This window comes from Passer montanus, unplaced genomic scaffold, assembly GCF_014805655.1.
Source record: "Passer montanus isolate IOZ18808 unplaced genomic scaffold, ASM1480565v1 scaffold18, whole genome shotgun sequence".
Classification (NCBI taxonomy): domain Eukaryota; kingdom Metazoa; phylum Chordata; class Aves; order Passeriformes; family Passeridae; genus Passer; species Passer montanus.
This window is the reverse complement of record NW_024365381.1, coordinates 19,721,321-19,739,776: the sequence shown is the minus strand read 5'-3', so window position 1 is coordinate 19,739,776 and position 18,456 is coordinate 19,721,321. Positions and strand designations below refer to the sequence as shown.

The window sequence follows — 18,456 nt, the reverse complement described above, 5'->3', positions numbered from 1 at the left end:
CCATTATTTAGGATCTCCTTTTACATCAACACTAGCACAGTGCAAAGGAGGTAAGGAAGCTCTTTTAATAGTTATACAAAAGATAAACTTTCCAGCCTCAATGAGTGTTAAGAGTTGTTCTATTAAATTAAAATACTAAAATGTATGCTACTGCATCTCTTTCATTTAATATGTCAATTTTCATACTGTTATTTCCACGATTGTTATGGAACTAAGCTTTGCTCTATCAATGAGCAGAAAACCTTTATGGTATTTCACCATCAGGAAATTATCAAAGGAGCATGTGGAATGAAGTGCTGGAGATTCCTCTTATTTTAAGTGTCCAATTTGGAACGCTTTCAGAGTCAAGTCTTACACAAGCCTGTTCTTCACATCATTGGGTGAACATAGCCAGTTTGTATCCAAATAGCCTCCTAACACTGCACAGTATGTATCTGAAGCAGAGCCTAAAAAACACTGGACAAACAAGGAAAGTTAAGCTATTCAGTACACGTACCCTCAGTTCTTACAGTTACCACCTTGTTTCAGTTGCCACCAAAGAGAGCACTAATTTAAGCTCTTCCTTAAATTGCTCTCTGTGCTTGTACTTCTGCCAGGCTGCTCTCACTAATGCCAGTTATGTGCATTTTGAACAAGTAGTAAAATCTAATTTGTGTATATATGCAGAAATAGTTAGAAGCTGCACTATGCAGCAGGCATACTGTAGTGTAACTGAAAGGAAATGCTGCTTGGGTTTTCTTAGTCTTTTGTGTTTCTTGTGGTGTTCGAGATGTTAGAGTACTAGAGTTACTGAAATATTTGCCTTGGTTTACAGTATTAGTAACCTGTTTGTGAACTTCATTTCCAGCATCAGTTAAAATAGCTTTATCCTCAAACTGAAGCTTCCATTTACTTGTATATCCAAAGGTGAACATGTCTTAGAAAAAAAATGATGGTTAATTTTTCAAGTTCTTCAAAACTGTGCTTTGATTTTTCTTAACTTTAGGATATTCATCTTGCAAAGCGATTCTATGACATGGCAGCTGAAGCAAGCCCAGATGCTCAGGTTCCAGTCTTCCTAGCACTTTGCAAGCTTGGAGTGATTTATTCCTTGCAGTACATACGAGAAATCAATGTAAGTAATGCAAAGTTAGAAGAGCAAATGCGTTCTCAGTTTTTCAAAGAAGCTCAATTTGTAATTTTGCTTAAATAGAAGTATTGCTTGAACCTTCTGCAAACTTAGGATAGATTTTTTTTCTACTGTTGCATGTTAAGAGAGTCGCTGAAGCTTTCATTCCTATTTCCTATTTGTGCAACTCTGTGAATCTGAACTGTGCACAGGCAGTGCTGTTGTGTGCTGTTCTTTCCTTGAAGAGAATTTCTCAAAACTGTTTGATTGCTCTTATCCATGACCATCTGCTATCAAAATGAAGCAGATTAAACTGACATAATTGCTCAGGGGGAAAAAAATTATATCCCTAATTCTCATGCTATTTTATATTCAGCTGTAACAACCCCATTATAGTTGTGTTTGTTCTCTATGTGGGAAAAATGTATTTGTATTAGATAGTTTAGGTATTTTGTAGTGTTTCTACTGGGTGGTGGCCCTGAAAAAAAATTTGTCTGGAATTAAAGTGAGGTCTTTCCAATATTTCTCAGTGTACTGACATCTGACTGCCTTTTTGAATTAGTTAATAAATTAAAATGGTATGGAAGTTATTACCACTTAGAGCAAATGCAATTTCAGACAGTTCAGCAAAGTTTGACAAATTATAGTAGTCTTGAGGCTGAGGACAGTCAAAATACTTAAGTCAATTGGGCAAATACCCACATAGCACTCAGAGAAGCTGGTATGCAGAACACAGCTTTTCCTTTTTTAAATTGGCAGTGACTGTGTAGTATCATCAGATACAGCAGTGAAGAGGAGAAGTGTGTCTTGGCTAATCCTTATGCAAATGAGGTCTTACAAAAAGACACTTCTGTCAAAATTACCTGTCCGTTAACTGCACAAATCTCAGCATTGGACCACACAAGTGTCCTGAGGCTTAATGCTCTGTCATTCATGGGAAAGCCACAAAACTCCACGGTGGAACTTTCATCTCTAAAATAGAAAATAGCGTACCTCATTCTACATAGGATGGCTCTTGGTCTTAATGGTTTTTTAGTTCCTGGAAACTAAGAATGTCACTGATGTGGTACTATTTTTTCAGAGAGGAAAAGAGCCACAAAGTTTTAAAACTGATACTTGTAGGTGAAAAGTGTTACAAGTCAAATTTAAAATCAAAGTAATTTCCCATTTGTGTTCTTTGACATGATGTGGACTTTTTCCTTCTTAGATAAGAGAGGTATTCTCACACATTGATATGGACCAGCTGCTGGGGCCTGAGTGGGACCTCTACCTTATGACTATCATCGCCTTGCTCCTGGGAACAATTATAGCTTACAGACAAAGGCAACACCAAGCAATTCCCAGACCAGCAGGACTGCGGCCAGCTGTGCCTCAACAAGAACCGCCCCCAGAGCATCAAGCACCACAATAGCAACAAGAGCCTCAGTGAAAGAACTGGATTTTTCCTAAAGGAACAATTTTCATTGTGAATGAGGACTTTGGATCGACAGTCCCTACCCCAAAAGAGGCACAAAGAAGTTTAAAAAAAAATGTTTGAAAGCTGCTTAGAATGATGCCTTTTTTCAGGGATAAGAAAATTATTTTGAAACTGATTTGAATGTTATTTCAGTGCCAATGGAATAACACTATGGCTTTTTTTCATGGAAACACAAGTGTGCTACTACAAAAATGTTGCCTGCTGTATCTAGTTCCTCTTTATTCAGAGTCCTTTTCATCTCCCAGAGAGACAGAAGGCTAGCAGTGGAAGGTTTTTGCCTGCTCGGTAACAGTTGCCCTTTATAAAAGTAATAATAATAAATTTATGGCCAATTCTAAGTCCAAGAAGCTGACCTATATTCAAATTCTGAAAATATTAGGGCTGTTAGGAACTTAAATTCTGACCTGCATCCCAAGTATTTCTACAGTCCTTATTTCATTTTTCTTAGTATTTTTTACGCTTTGGTCTTTTAGGTTGTCTTGGATGGTTTAACATAGATTATTGATAAACTCTGGAAACTAAGCCAGCAAACATGCTACTGTCCATTTGTGATTTTTGTTTTGGGTATTTTCCTCCATTCCCCTTAGACAGTTCTCAGCAGTCAGTATGTAGCTTGTGTGGTGGAGTGGGACAGATGGGGTCTGTAAAGCTCATCAGTTGAAAACTGTCCTCACAGCACCCAGCTCTCACATACTTGTAAAACTTTTCAGGAGCCTGTGTACTTTGCAATCCTTCATGACATGAAACATATTGTTAGAGTTCCTAAATTTAAAATTGTCTTTACTAAGAAGCTGAGTCTAGATAGCAGAAAGCACCAGTATTACTGCGCACACTGAAGAAAGGAGAGAGCCAGAAATCTCAGCGAGTTAGCTGACTTGCTTTTGGAGTTGGAAGTTCTGTGCTTAATTTTCAACAATCCTGTTAGTGATTTGCACTGCAAGAAAGAAATGTGTGTATCTCATGCATGCATCTGCTTAATGCATCTACAAAAAAGAGCCACAAAAATGCATGCTCTCTACAAAAGGGCATGGGCTTATGCCAGTGATGCTACTCCAGAGCTACAGGGGTGCTCTGGCTGTCGCCAACCTCTCTTGTACCTGGCATCGAGCAAAGTCACAGTAGTGTGTCTGGCTGTGCCATCTCGAGGACCCCTTGTAACAATAAAATCCAAAGAGAAAGACGACTAGTGGCTTCTTGATGCCACCAGGTCAGTGTAAAGGCCTTTTAATGAGTGTAAAGACTGACCTGTGGACTGATGATTTAAGACTGCAAGAGGAATCTTCACGTAGTGACAATTTTCATTGAACTACAATTTCTGGGGCTAGGATTGGGAAGCAGTGGTGGAATAATCTAGAAGTATGAAATGCATAAGTGTCTGTTCTTATTTTCCAATGGTAGTGAAATATTGGTTTCTGTACTAGCATTAAACCCTCTGAATATACTATCATAAAGCTGAATGAATGCAAATAAGGAGGCTTTAGCTGCTTTCTGACAGAAGCTGTTGTGTTTAAAGGGTTAAGGGCTTCTTTTCGTGCAAATGTTTTTCCAGTGTATTGGCAACAACATATCAATACACTTTATTTGGAATTGAGAGTTTGGTATGGTTTCATACTTGGTACATGTGCAAGGAGGTCATTGCACAATAGGCCTCTAGTTTGGGATAGAAGATAAGCTATCCATTCTTTTGTTAATGGATATGTCATGGATGACTAGTATTAAATGTACTAGTATTATAGGTAGAACTTCTCAGTACTTCACAATGCTTATGCTGGTCATATGAAGACAAATCTTTAATTTTAGTGTGGAGGGTTTCAGCATGTGGTAGAGGAATGCCTTGTTCAGTCTCAATCACCATTAGCAGATGAAAACAGTATTGAACTTAAATGTAGTGTCTTATATGTACAGCATTCCCCAGCTGCATTTCTAAGATATCTGTGACTTCTGAACACTCCCTCTGACATATTTTGCCACTGTCACTTAACTCATTTTGGCTTGGCATGAGTAAATTAAAGATTATATGGAAAACGTTTTTCAGTTAAATACCATTCATTCATTGGTACTGGTCTCTTAGGCAATTTAACAATTTTGTTACTGCATTATTAAAATGTTTTGGTTGTTGATCTATTAGAACTAAATTCTAAAAGTTCTCTTACTTGCATGAGACCCTCTCATCACTGCTGCTATGTGACAGTCTTATAGATGACTTTCAGTGAATCTGATGCATTTTTACATCCAAGAAATCAGCAGAAGAAAACCATTGAAGATCAGCAAGTTATTTCATTTTTAAAAATGCTTTTTGAAGGAGCAATAAGGAAGTCTTTCTCCTGCTTTTTTCCCTTCCACCAAATTACTACCACTAACTTTTCAGATGACATTCATTTGAATGTGGTGGTAGAAGTAAAAGGTACTTGCCATAAATAATGGCAAGTTAACTCAGGGATTAAAGATACGAATAAGTTTTCTAAATCAGTTATCTACACCATGACAAGTTTTTTTGACAATCCCTTACTACTCGGTTCTGAAACTTGCATTTTGAGGAAAGTATATTTAACTCTTACTAGCAATATGTTCCTTGTTGTGTGCTTAGTTAATCAAGCATCTTTTTCCTAAAGAAGCTGAGTTGCTCAGTTTACTGCAGTGAAGTACTTTTTTCTTTTGGTAGCACACAGGTTATCTTACAGTTTATATGCAGGAGTATTTTAGAGGGGAAATATGATTTAAGAGAAACCTTTCTGGGTGTGTTCAGTATGGTTTGAATGAAAAGTTTTGTTCTTTGTGTGTAATAACATAAGCCAGAGCCTGCCTATTTGACCTTCATAGACATATGCTCTTCTTTCCCTGCACAGAAAATGGAACTACAGAGCACTAAGTGTTATTGGTGGGATAGGAAAACTGTGGGAAAACATGAAAAAAACGCATTATTCTGCATCTCAAATTATTAATCAAAGACATTAGCTGTTCTTGCTAGTTAAAAGAAACACTGAACTGTTGAGAAAACAGGAATTTAGTTCATCACTGGTGAAACTTGTCCCAGAGCTATCTGTTGAAATAATTTTCTTGCTTTATATTGTCCATGATGGGACAGTGTAATAGAAGATAAGCCTTTGATACAAACATCCTCATGAGACTCTTGTGAGATAGTTTTACTCACTTTTTAGTTATCTTCCATAAGTCAGCTACTCTTACTAAAAAAAAAAAAAAAAGTTTTAATTTGGGGGAAGAATATTGGGATATGGCTTGTCACAGGACTTTTAAGACTATGCATTATCTAATTTCCACCTATTATATGCTAGTTTTGGCCTATAAGAGGGGATTACACTCACCTTTGCAAGTTGCTTTCCTTTTACATAGGCAACAATGAACTGAAATTCTATTTTTTTGTTTCAGAGAATATTAAACTGAAAAGATTTAGTTTGATTTGAACTACTGCAAATGCATATGGCAAATAGGGACTATTGGGGGGAACCCTTTGTTTTTATCAGCTACAGTTCTTTAAAGGGTCTTGTAGGAGTTTTGTAAATTTATTTTGTATTTAAAATCCGTATAAAGGCTGGTCAAATGTAATATAATTGTGTAAACAAATTCTGTTAATAGAAAGATGTACAGATTCATTTTGTACTGTATCTTTAATCTTGTGAAATAAAGATACCACCTGTGTGGTTACCCTCAGTGTTCACAGTGGTTATGATGACAGGAGATGTGAATTGATAGTCATATGCACTGGTATTTGCCACTGTTCAATGCATCCCTTCCTATAAGGATCCTCATATTTTCACTTCCATCCCTTAGGAAGGGCAAAGAGAGAGGGGGAATGGATCATTATACATTTTATCTTCAGTTATGCTATAAACTTGCCCTCTGTGTGTGTGTGTGTGTGAGACAGTGTATATAGCATTTGTACCTTGGCTGGTAGACACAGAACTGCTGTGTGATTCAAGAGCAGTGACCAGTAACTTCAGAATTACTACTGCTTTTTCCATACTAATACAGGGATAATTCAGTCAGTCGGAACAGATACTGAGATACTGGGGGTGGGACTACTCCAAGCTGACAGATTTGTTTGCTTTGCAGGCTGTTTTTTGACTCACTCATCCCTTTGGGCTCCACCTGTTGAGACCAAGTTCTCCCTTGTTCAGTTCTTTAAGTTGATGGCTTTCCAGTGTGCTTGTTCATTTGGGAGAAGGAAGGTAAGGCCAGTGGGGGATCAATAATGGCTAGGAATGGTATCAATAGGTAAATGATCCTGAGCATCAGCCCAAATCACATGGTTTTCTGGTGTTTTGAGGCTTTCCATGTTGTCTGCTCCTGCCAGTAGCACTTGTTGCAGGTAAAAGCAGCACTGCAGGTGTTAAAACCAGCTTGAGTTCGACTAACAAAGCTCAAGCTTAGTGAGGTCATCCCTCACTCCCCAAAAAAGTCCATTGTTTGAGATGTGATTGCTGACATACTCAACTGAGATGGCATCAAGTAGATGCTTGATTTTATTTGTAGCCCATAGTCAATGTGTTCTGTGGAGGAAACTGAGTACCAGGTAAATATATGATGTGGTGTGGGGGAGTGTTGGGAATTTCTGTAGTTTGTATTAAAAAGCTCCAGGATAATGTTCATTGAAAAGTAGTATATTTGGTTTGGGTTCGGTTTTTATATTGCTGTATTTTTTATATTTTAGTCTTGAGACTAAAACCATTTAAAATATTATTAGAGAGTATAATTTCTGAACCTACAAGACCAGTTTGATTAGAATGTGTTATTTGGTATGATGACAAAATGTTCTTCCTCTTCTCTAAACTATCATGATATTAATGGAGTCATTACTTTCATTCCTTTTTTTTTATACAGAATAATTGAGGAAAAAAGTCACTCTAGCCTACTTACTGTCAAAAATTTTCAGACAACTGTAATCAACTTCATCTGATGCCAAGAATGAGGGAGGACAGTGTACCATATATCCAGATAATGAAAACTGTAACATGTAGTCTTAAATTTTATTTCCAGAAAGAAAAGTAAGTAAGTGGAGGTAGAGTACGACTACCACTGTAGTTGTACTTCAGGTAGTAAGAGAGATAGATGTCATTTAGCTTCGACAGAGATGGGTTGCTCACATTTTTATTTCTTTGGTATCCAACTTTTTTTGCTTTCCTTATAACATGTATTAGAATTCCAGATTTTTGAAAATACCTTTGAAGAATATCAGTTTTTTCTGTTGCAAAATACTGAAATTATAGCTCTTCAATTTTGCAGTCAAACATCTTCTGTATTTCCTTATTTTTATATGCTTGTTTTTCTTCATTCTTCCTCCTAAACATAGGCTGTTGTGTATAAAATTAATTGTTCCAGTTCCCATCTGTTATGTGACTCCATTTCTGTACAGGATTCATACCAATATTTTTATTGCTTCTAATTAACTACTTTTTCTGGGGAGAAAAAATGTTGTACCTGGGGTGTGTGTTTGTAGCCATAAGGGAGTGTTAGACAATAATGGCAACTTGGACTTGTTAAATACTTGAGGTCTCAAAGATTGGGAATGGAGTCACTTCCACACTTGGAGTCACTGTCATATCTTGGGAGAATGTATGTGTGTATATGCACACACATAGAGATGTAAGAAGTCCTTGGTTGCAGGAGCTTTGGAAACTTAACAAAATTAAGTACTCTTATGTCTCATATTTGTGGAGCAAAAGTTCAAAATTAAAAATCACTGTAGCTTCTGGTAAGATCTAACAATTACCTTCCCTTGACTATTAAAACTTTTTTAGTAAAAAAAAATCATTCTAAAATGTGCCAAACTGTCTTCCAACATTGTTTGGAATATTATGTGCACAGCTTCCAGGAGAGTGGTCTCTTTTGCAAAGCTAAATACATATTCTCTTAGAGTACAAAATCTTTCCCAGTAAAGTAAGTGAAAATGTTTAGCAACAGGTGATGAAGAAATTTTTAAAATTCATTTTTCACTGAGATCATCTGGTGCAGTATTTGAGCTATCCAAAAATCTTGAAAACTAATTAAAAATATGTTACACTATTTGTTTCTGACCAATCTTACTTTAATGTTTGCTAAGCTCCAGACTTTGCTATATATGGAAATTCTATTAATTAATGGCATTTTAGGTCCTTCTAAATAATTTATTATTATTTTTATCACTGCTACTATTTGGAAAGTTTCCCAAATCTAGTCAACAGCAATTTTAAAGGAAAAGCCAATTTGCATTGCTGGTATTAAAAAGGGATATGTGATAAAGTCCAGCACACTACACAGACTATAAAGTCATTATTATAGCTGATGTTAAAATTACTGAAGAAATATGTGGAATGTTCCAGTTTAAGGGTTATAACTTTGCATTGTAAAAAAGATACTTCTTGAACAGTCATCCAGCTTTGAATTCAAAGGCTGAAGGCCTCATAGTGTACATGTTGGTGAATTTTCCAGAGTGATTTTGTTTTCTTCATTACTGGGGCTGTGAGATCAGGAGGATTTGAGTTAATTCTCTTCAGGTTGTATTTAGTTTCATGTATAGTTTTCATCCCATTGATTATAGGACTGGACAGTCCATTAGGAAGAATAGCCACACCAAAATAAGTATACCTTTTCTTGCGGAATCCAGTGTTACTGTTCAGCTGTATATGGATAACTAAAGATGTCTTTTTTTTTTTTTTTTAGAAATAATTCTGTGTTTGATTTGGTTGTTGAAATCTGGGAAACATTGCACAGAAGGGAGGTGACTCTAGTAAGGGAATTCAGACCCAGTGAGATAAATGTGGTGATCTCACTGCACGCAGCTGTGTTGGCTTTTCCTGCCTATTTGCTAAACTAACAACTTACTGAGTTCCCTACTAGGACTCTGATTTTTTGGAAGGCAAAGGATGCCAGTAGATAGGAGCTTCTCAGAACAGGGCAAGAAAGAAGGATTTCTTCATTGATGTAATTTCTCAACTAACAAACTGAACATTGTATATTAACTGTTTGCCTACTCCATCTTGTATATTCAGTGAATAGCTCCATAGAGACACAAAAAATACTTCAGATTTTTTGCACATGTAATTGCAAAAAATTGGCCTAATTATTATGTTGGGTTTACAAGCCCCAAAGAGTTTACTCTTCACTGTATTTGTCATCCTTAGTTCAGTTCCAAAAGGTAGATTGATACAAAATACTTCTAAATGTTTCTGGTGATACTAGTTCAGCATCATAAAACACAGCTCTCATATTTAGAGTAAACAGTTTGCAAATAATCCTTTGGCTGAAAAGGGAAAAACTCTATGGTAAATGCTACTAAAATTAATAGAAAAGTAAACTAAAAATAAATCCCCTTTAAGATTTCAGATCTAGTGTCTCATTAATCCCATTTGGCACTGGGAAAGGTGCTAGAACAAACAATATTCTCTGTCACTTTAAAATACTATTCCTTATTTAAACACAACAAATAAAATATTAATTTCCACTGTCTCCTTGGGATTTCTAAATGCCAAATCATAAAGACTTTCTTGCAGCTACAGAAAAGAAAGATTTCAAATTACATAAAATTAGTATGTTTGATAAGCCTTTAGCTCTCTATGCTTATATTAAGCATTTGAGGTTTCAAATTTCTCCACTAGCAATTACACTCCTGGCACTGCTATTCTACAAACTTCAGTTGCTCAGATTGCAGGCAGAACAAGCTCTGCAAATACTGGTCATTTGATTTGCTGTTAGGTGGTAAAACAGGGGGATCTGGTCATTGAGAAATGTCCTTCTGTGGGGAAAATATCATCTGTGAAGTGGAAGTGAAGGTGATGGCCTGCCATGCTTCAAATAGTGCATTTGTCCCAACAACATTTCTTTTAAACTAATCTTGCCATTACTGCCATGTGCAGTTAAACAAATCTCTCCTGAAGGATGTGATCTTCCAGGCTGGGCTGTGGCAGCTGGAGCAAAGACCATGCAGGTCTGTGCACGTGGTCTGAGGTAAGGGAGCTGAGCAAACAATCTTTTGGCACCACACATTTATTATCTTTTACTGCTCTGTGTGTCAATATCATCTCACTGGCTGAGAAGTAGCACTCCTGTGAAACTAGTTTGTGATGCAGTATAAAGAAATATGAAGTACAAACTTAATTGTGGAAGCAAGTCCAGATAGATAAAGAAAATCTCAAAGTGCTTCTGTATACTTCTGAATGGAGAAGCCTTTGTTGGCACACAAATGGTTAAGTCACACTGCCTCATTTAATATTATGAAATATATTGAATTCTGTTAACTGACAAATTTAATTAAATTTGCAGTAAAGCTTGCATGAGAGTCATGGTTTTATTTTGGAATAAAATAGCATCATTTCCCAGGATATAATGAATTATTAATATCTTTATAATGAAATATTAACATTAAAAACCCTAGTTAGCTGTCAAGTTGAAAGAACAAAAAGTCAGGTGATGTGTATATTCAAAATAAATTAGAATTGGGATCATTCTAGCCTTTAGTTACTCAGTACATGTGTTTACAGTTACAATTTCAAATGCTCTAACCCTGTAGAGTCATATCATAAATACATCTTCAACATCAGTCAGAATATCAAGAATAGAATGCTGTATTTTTTATGGTTAATATGGTGAATATTGTCATATTCTAGAAAATGGAAGAATATAATCTTTGTTCTTCAAACCCAAATTATTTGAAGTATGCAAATCAGACTCTCTGGAGTAGGTTTAATTTTTTTAATTTTTTTAATTTTTTTTTCTTTCCCCTATGTCTTTACTTTGGTGGGGATAAATGCTCGAGTATATTCTAACTTCTCTTTCAATTGTAGGAACAGCAATGTTCAACCAGAAATTGAATATACTTATTTAAATAGAATAACTTTGGGTTTGATGCTCTGACATAATAGAATATTTCTAAATATTCTAAAAAGGACCTGTAATGCCCGTTAAGTTCAACTGCCTGACCACTGCAGGGCTGACCAAAAGTGTTTTCTGTGGTTTTGATTCTGAGAAGACTCAAGAAACTATGAGAACTCTTATTAGGTATGTTACCTGCTACACCTTCCATTCCAGATCTTACTAGTGAAAGAACTTCAGAAATATAAAGCAAAATTTTCTTGCAAGTCCGAACAGAATAATAGTACTAAACAGAGTTGTGTGATGTTGTGGCAACGATGTCGAAATTAGGATGGAATAAATAGTGTAAGAGAATCAAATGTTGTAAAACATGTTTTTGCTCTCCCCCCACCTCTGTCCCACTTGTCTTTTTTAAAAGGATGCTTAATACATGAACTTCAATTTACCTAATATCAGAAAAAGTAATTGATGCTAGAGCAAATTTAAGCCTGGTAATCTGCATAAAAGAGGAAAAAGTGCTAAAAAAGCAATATATTATATGCAAGCCTTTTTCCTTTAATGATTTGTTAAATGAGGAGACATGCTTTTCCTCAGCTCTTAAACCATCTGAAGGCTATCAGTAAATATGCTCTGGAGTGAAAAGAAAGCAAAGATGGAAAATATATTTCTGGTGATTACAACCTGAATGATGACATTTCATGCTTTGTGCTTTAGCAATAAGAGATACAGCAACCACTGCAACTTTGGACTGTTTGTGACAGCATTTGTAAGTGTCACAAGCCTTTGTGACTACAAGTTCAAATACTGTTGTGAAAAGTTACTCTGCAATAGCTTTTACTTTTATTCAGAAAACAAAGAGGAAAAGGCAAAAGAAGAAATGGGGATCAAAACTTGACCAAAACCAGGCAAGGATTGATGGTTCCTTCAAGTCTCTTTCTAGCCAGAATCTTTCATAGTACAGTACAGTACAGTACACCAGAGGTCAATAATGTAATTCTGGATCCTGGATTTATTAAAGATTGCGAAGATAAAGGGAAACAATTGGAAAACTAATCTGAAGTTCTTTTGGCTCATAAAACAATCCTGAGAAGAAACAAAGACACTAGTTGTACCTGAGTAGAGCTATCCAAGTCCTTGTGGAATTTACCCTGTACATATGTAAATGAGTGTGACAGCCAGCCTAAACCCATTTGGGCAGATTATTCAACTAAACATCTTTCAGGTGACTGGCTTTGTCTGGGCAATCAACATCTACCGCTGGATAAGACCGAATCAGCAAGTCCCGTTTGGGAATGTGCGAGTTGTGTGCTCTTTTCTCCCAGCCACCTCTAGCTGGCACTCGTGTCGGTGCTTTGGACACTCCTTGTCCCCGGCTTGTGCCACGGGGGCTTTGGGCTTCGGTTCGAGTGTTCTCTGTAGTGTGTGTCCCCACACTGCTCTGCACCAGGACCCCTTTGAAACCCCCTTCGACTCTGTCAGGTGAACCAGACACGCTAAGCTGCTGAGTGCAACATCACTTGTAATTACACGGTTATCTTGCACTTTGCATTTGAGATTTTCCCTGTGGTTTTGCACTTTTAAAACTCTTAGGTCACCCAGAGAAGAATAAGAATGCAACTTTCTTTTTTTTTTCTTTCTTCTTTTTACAGTCAGTCCCCATTCCTAATTAAGGCTGTTATCATCGTGTTTATTGGAAATGGTCAATAACATTTCTCAGCTTGCAAGGTTCAATTTTCTAGGAAGCTCTTTGTTGACTTGCTACTCCCTCAGCTCTCCAGAGTCATTCTGTGAACCTGCTAATGGCTGTAAATGTACACATCTGCGCTCACGTTCGGGCTAATGATGCACATGTTCATTTTGCATAAGCTTCCTTTCAGCTGAAGTCTCGGAATGGTACTGGGGTTAGAAGTTAATTTCTCCATGAAGACATTTTCATATGCAAATTGCTCTCTGAACTATTTAAATGCAGAAAAAAGATTAATATTACCATACCGTTTATTTTATTAGGTTTGTAATACTCTTACCGTTTAAGAGTTTAAACACAATTTGGTTCATAGACATTGCATTAACTTTCTTATACCTGCCTAATCCATAATCCGCAAAATTCATCAAGGTCCAACAAAACAAGGGCGGTGCCTGTTAATTGGTGTTAAAAGTGTATACACGAACTCATCAATTACAAATGAATAGTGTTGTATTTAATCATGCCCGTTGAATAACCCCGAGCAGAAGGATATTTTGTTTGTATTACCGATTGTTATTTGCACATCGCTATTTCTTTTTGCCCCTGAGTGAACAGAGACGGCCAAGTCCGTTCCCTTTGAATCGTACTTAGAAGCGGCCCCAGGGAACTTGGAAGGGATGAGCGCCGGCAGCGCGGGACGAGGCGGCCGCTCCGCGCCACCTGTGCGCGGTGCGGGCGCTGCGGGGCGGGCAGCGGGGCCGGGGGCGGGCCGCGGTAGGTGCGCGGGGCCGGGCAGCCGCGGGGCGGAGGGGGCTCCGTGCTCTGCCTTCGGAGCCTCGGGCAGGGGGGCCGCGGCTCGGGGCTGGCCGGCAGCGCTGGCGCGGGCGCAGCACAGCAGAAACTGGAGCCGAGGAGCCCTAAAGCGAAGGCAGGTGGCCCTGCTGGCGGAGCCGGGGCCGCCGCCTGCCCCTCGGTGCCTGCGGAGCGGGGCCGCCCGAGGTTCCCCTGGGCGCCCCGGCCCTTTCTCCGGCCGGGGTCGGGCACCGCTCCTCTGCACCGGGTGCGGACCCGTTCCCCGCGGTGCCCGCCGCCCTCAGGGCCGCTCTCCGCGCAGGGTGTCGGTGCCGGGCAGCCCAGCAGCCCTCGGGACGTGCGCTCGGCGCTCCTCGGCTGCGGAAGGGTTAACGCTCCTCAGCAGCAGCGGGGAAGCCGCTCGTATCCACCTACCCCTCAGCTGCTCTGTGTAATTACTCATGGTTTGGATTTTTTTCTTGCTTGGGTCCGCTGAATTGTGCTGCTTTGGAAATGCTTTTCTGCGGTTCAGATATTGCAAGGCAAACAAAAATCGCTCGCTCATGTTTCTGTTGTCGCGTTTGAACACGCTGTGTAAATTGCAGGTTTAAAATGCTCGAATTACATATTTCCGTGCAAAGTGGATTTTTGTGCTGATATACGATCAGACAGCCTTCTCTCTGCCCATTTGTTTAGTTCATGTGTTAAGTATTCTTTCCGTGCTGCATCTCCACTTTTCTCTATTGATTTTTGTTAATTGTTTTGTCGATTAGTTAGTTGTAACAAGCCTCAACTTTTCTGATTCTTTCTTTCCCATGGCTTCATCTGTTTGAGACTTCGGGTTTCCAGAGACACAAAAGTTTTAAAAATGCTTGACTGCTTGACTTGATCAGGTGATGCTTTGCAGCTCGTATTTTCTCATATTTTAGTTGTACCTTTTGCTGGGAAATATCCTTGAGATAATATTGCATTATTGGTTTGAGGGCACTTTTGGTATTGTCAAGGCAAAAATTTGGCAAACATTGACATTTCTTTACTCGTGAATCAGATATGAATCATTCTTGTCTCCTGTGAAATGTGTATTTTGCAAATTGCTAGTCTGGGCAAGTAAATTTCAAACTACAGGTTGCTTGGAAAATGATTGTGTTCACTAATGCTGGCATGTGACTCTGTTTTTGTTTTTTCTCTGCCAAGGGGATGGAAACATACCTTGCATTACACAGACAAGTGAGATGTGGACTTTGTCTTAATATTGTCTAGATAAACAGGTTTATTTTAATAAAGTTTGTCTTATCACCAAAAAAGCTTAAAGAGCAGTTTCCCACATCTCTATGAGATGTATTATGCAGGATTATGCAACACATTGGAATTGCCTAAATACTTTGTTTCTTAATGGCTAGGTTGTCTCTTCTCCAAGAATCTTCAGATTTGATTGATTATAATTTAAAGCAGTATTCACTATGCAATAATTTATGTCATGCTTTTTTTTTTTAGGTAAATCTTTAACCTTTTCTGTGTATTATTTTTGGTTTTTCATGATATTTCTCTGGTGCTTTAAAGTACAAAGTGAGTAGCAGAGATCTAACATACAGGTTTCCTTATATGTAGGAATATAGCTGGCTCATCTCTGCTCTTTTCTAGTTTTGGCTTTTAAGTTATTTTTAAAATATCAATGTCATCAGGAGCATGGCCATTAAACTTTCCAGTAAGAGAAAATGGTCAGATGTTTTTTTCTCCCACCTGATGCAGTGTATCTCAGTTCTGACTAGTTGTATGCTCTCATAATTGGTGTCCTCCATTATCATTAAGAACAGAACAGCATACCTTTGTCTTTAACTGCAGAGCTTTCCTTGAGTTCCTTGTATCCCTCACTGCATCAGTGGCACAATTAATACTCTGTGTGGTTGATTTAGATTACAGTCCAAGGGATGCAAGGTAAAAAGGTAACAGCTACATCTCAGTAATGGCCAACTCGCCATGCTGAGTCCTTGTTTGTGCTGCCTTGCCACCCATCTTGTGAAGAACTAGCAGCTGGTACAGTTCCCTGGTTGAGAAACCCAGACTGTGTGTGGGTTAAAACCATATTGTGAGTGGGCTAAATGCATCATGTTTATAGAGTCCATAATTTTCAGCTATCTCAAGTCTGGCATCAGCTAGTGAAGATGAGAAATGGTATCTAAGTGTGTTACAAACCTCTCAAGATGTTTTGCTCTGCAAGGCTTCTGTCGCCCCTGAAGCAGTGACTTTTCCAGTCAGTGAGTTTCCAAGGTGGCATCAGCTGTAAGGTCATGGCTTGTGGATTCTCCTGCTCTGACACTTGGCTCTGGTAGTACGCTTTCTTCATGCAGCTTTTAACCCAGGTGCTGCACTGAGGCTTTGTGCAGTATGCTAACAGAATCAATTTTGAATTGTTGAAGCCCCGTTAAAGGCTGTCTTTGCAACATCATCAGCTTCCTCTTTGGAAGCTGGAAAACCAAAAAGATATTAGGAACTAAACTATAGAATTATAAGGATTCATGTGGTGGTGGCAGTTTTCTAACATAATCTTTGCCATCTAAAAGTTTTGTTTATCTAAGACAATCACTTAAACTCACTCCACAGGTCAGCTAGGAAAGGACAACTTTCAAAAGGCAATTCTTGGCCAGTTTGTCTGAATTATTGGTTGCATTACCAAAAAAAAAAAAAAGCATTCAACTGCAAAACCAGATTATTTCGTCCTCAGATGTCTTAGTACATTTCTTTGGAGTCCATCATGACAGATGTTTTCTTACAGGATTGTGAATTTTGCTAATGGATGTAATAACTTCACAAGTGGTTAACCTCAAGGAAGGAATGCCTGTCATTTTATGTGTTGGGTATGAGCATGTGTTGTCTTCAAGACTATGGCTGTAATTATGACCACAAGAATTTGAGTCCTAGGAAATTAGAAGCCTTACTACTCAGCTTGTACATCTGGAAACTTCAGGGATTAAATCTTTGCTCCTTGTAGGTGGTGAAAGGTTTACCAGGACCTTAAACAGGGTCAGAAATCCATCTACAGGTGTCTGTGTGGGTAAGACTGCTTCCCAGGAAGGGATTATGTATCCCCTATTGACTTCTGCCATCAATTTTCACTGTCTTCTAAATGTTCAAATAAGGTGAATGGTGTGAAACGTCCAATTTTTTTCAAAACTGAAAAGGGAGTACAATTTCAGAAATTGTCATTGAAAAAATTTAAAAGACGCAGTCCTGTGGCAATACCAGGGAACACACAACAGTGTTCCAGATTTCTCCTCTTTTCTGAAAAAAATGTAGATGAAAATACATGAACACATTATTTAGGGCAGGAATGCACTTTTAAAATTAATGTCCTGATCACCTGCATTTCTGCATCTGAAAAAGGTGCACACAAACTGATTCTGTTTGGGATAAAACTGAGCAGAAGGAAGAGCTCATTTAATGTACTCCCAAGTGCAAATGCAAATTCAGTCTACAGGATCATTTTAGAGATAATTGTAAGTAAAAACCACGAAAAAGGTAGTGTGAAAGTTGTGCCCTTAATGCTAAGTATTTCACTGTACCACTCAGCTCCTACTGGTAAGGTTTTATGCTGTTTACTTGTGTAAACTTAGGATATAGTCTCTTGACCAACTTGACAACCCATTTTTAAATTTAGCATAATCATTATTATATATTGACAGAAAAACAATACAAGAAAAAGAATAAACATCGTAGAACAATGCTGAAAGAGTTAATAGCAGACATCAGTGCTAGAACAATGAGTCCCTTAGATAAACATAGAAACAAACAGTGCTTTACAAAAAGGAAGTAATCTTAAAAGAAATAGGTTATGGAATGTATAGCTTTCTTATATATCAGTTCTATAGAGATACAGTTTCTGAAGAGAAACAGTAAAATCAAAGAGCTTTTGCTCTCATAAATCCCGAAAATTCTTCAATAGGTGCTTTTTTGACAGGAAGTATTTCCCATAATACTGAAAATATTTTTCAGCAGTTATATATTAAGGTTTGTCAATCACCTGCAGTGAAACGTCTAGAAATGTGTGTAAAGACTTCCTTGAAGTTTACACCCTTAGGTGTGAAAAAGACATCCAAGTCTAAGTTGGTTACCATACTCTTCTTGGAGGGGGATTCACCTCATTAGAAAATAGATCAGGCAAAGGACCCTCTGGAGATGTTGTGCTCCTTCTATGACTATAAGCAGAGCATCAGGTGACTACTGGATGTCTGGAGTTAAAGGAGGTGTGATTCATCTTGCTTTATTAAGGTAACTGAAATAAATGTCTCAGCACAACTCCTTCAGTTTGAAACAGAGGGCAGAACTGACCAGTGTGCTTCAGGATCCTACAGAGGTGCTACACTGATATTCAAAGAGCAGACAGTGTGCTCCAGAGCTGAGATTCAAAGTGGAGCTTCTGGTCCAAGGGCCAGCAGACCTGCCTGGTGAGCTAGAGAGAAAGGATGTCTTTTTGCTGAGCTGTTTCTTAATTCATTATTCTCTTTTAGACCAAGTTTTAGTTGGCATTTATAGACATGAATATTTATAGAAACCAGTTCTCTCTGTGGGCTCTTGGGTTTGCCAGCTGGGACA

At 38.2% G+C, this 18,456-nt stretch overlaps 2 protein-coding genes across 4 annotated transcripts in view; both read left to right on the top strand.

Moving 5' to 3' along the window:
- SEL1L (SEL1L adaptor subunit of ERAD E3 ubiquitin ligase) overlaps positions 1 to 6,248 on the top strand; it is a 36,342-nt gene extending 30,094 nt beyond the window's left edge. The window contains exons 20-21 of the mRNA XM_039705005.1: positions 986 to 1,114; positions 2,316 to 6,248. Of these exons, the coding sequence (XP_039560939.1) occupies positions 986 to 1,114; positions 2,316 to 2,519 (333 nt within the window). The 3' untranslated portion in view covers positions 2,520 to 6,248. The remainder of the gene's footprint in view (positions 1 to 985; positions 1,115 to 2,315) is intronic.
- A 7,605-nt stretch (positions 6,249 to 13,853) lies between these two features.
- The window catches only part of STON2 (stonin 2), a 70,576-nt gene continuing 65,973 nt past the window's right edge, over positions 13,854 to 18,456 (top strand). Inside the window, exon 1 of one of the 3 annotated variants that reach the window (XM_039705442.1) lies at positions 13,854 to 14,317. The gene's annotated coding sequence lies outside the window, so the exon portion shown is untranslated. Of the gene's footprint in view, positions 14,318 to 14,364; positions 14,760 to 18,456 lie in introns of those variants that run through there. The other 2 variants (XM_039705440.1, XM_039705441.1) reach the window with 2 other exon arrangements.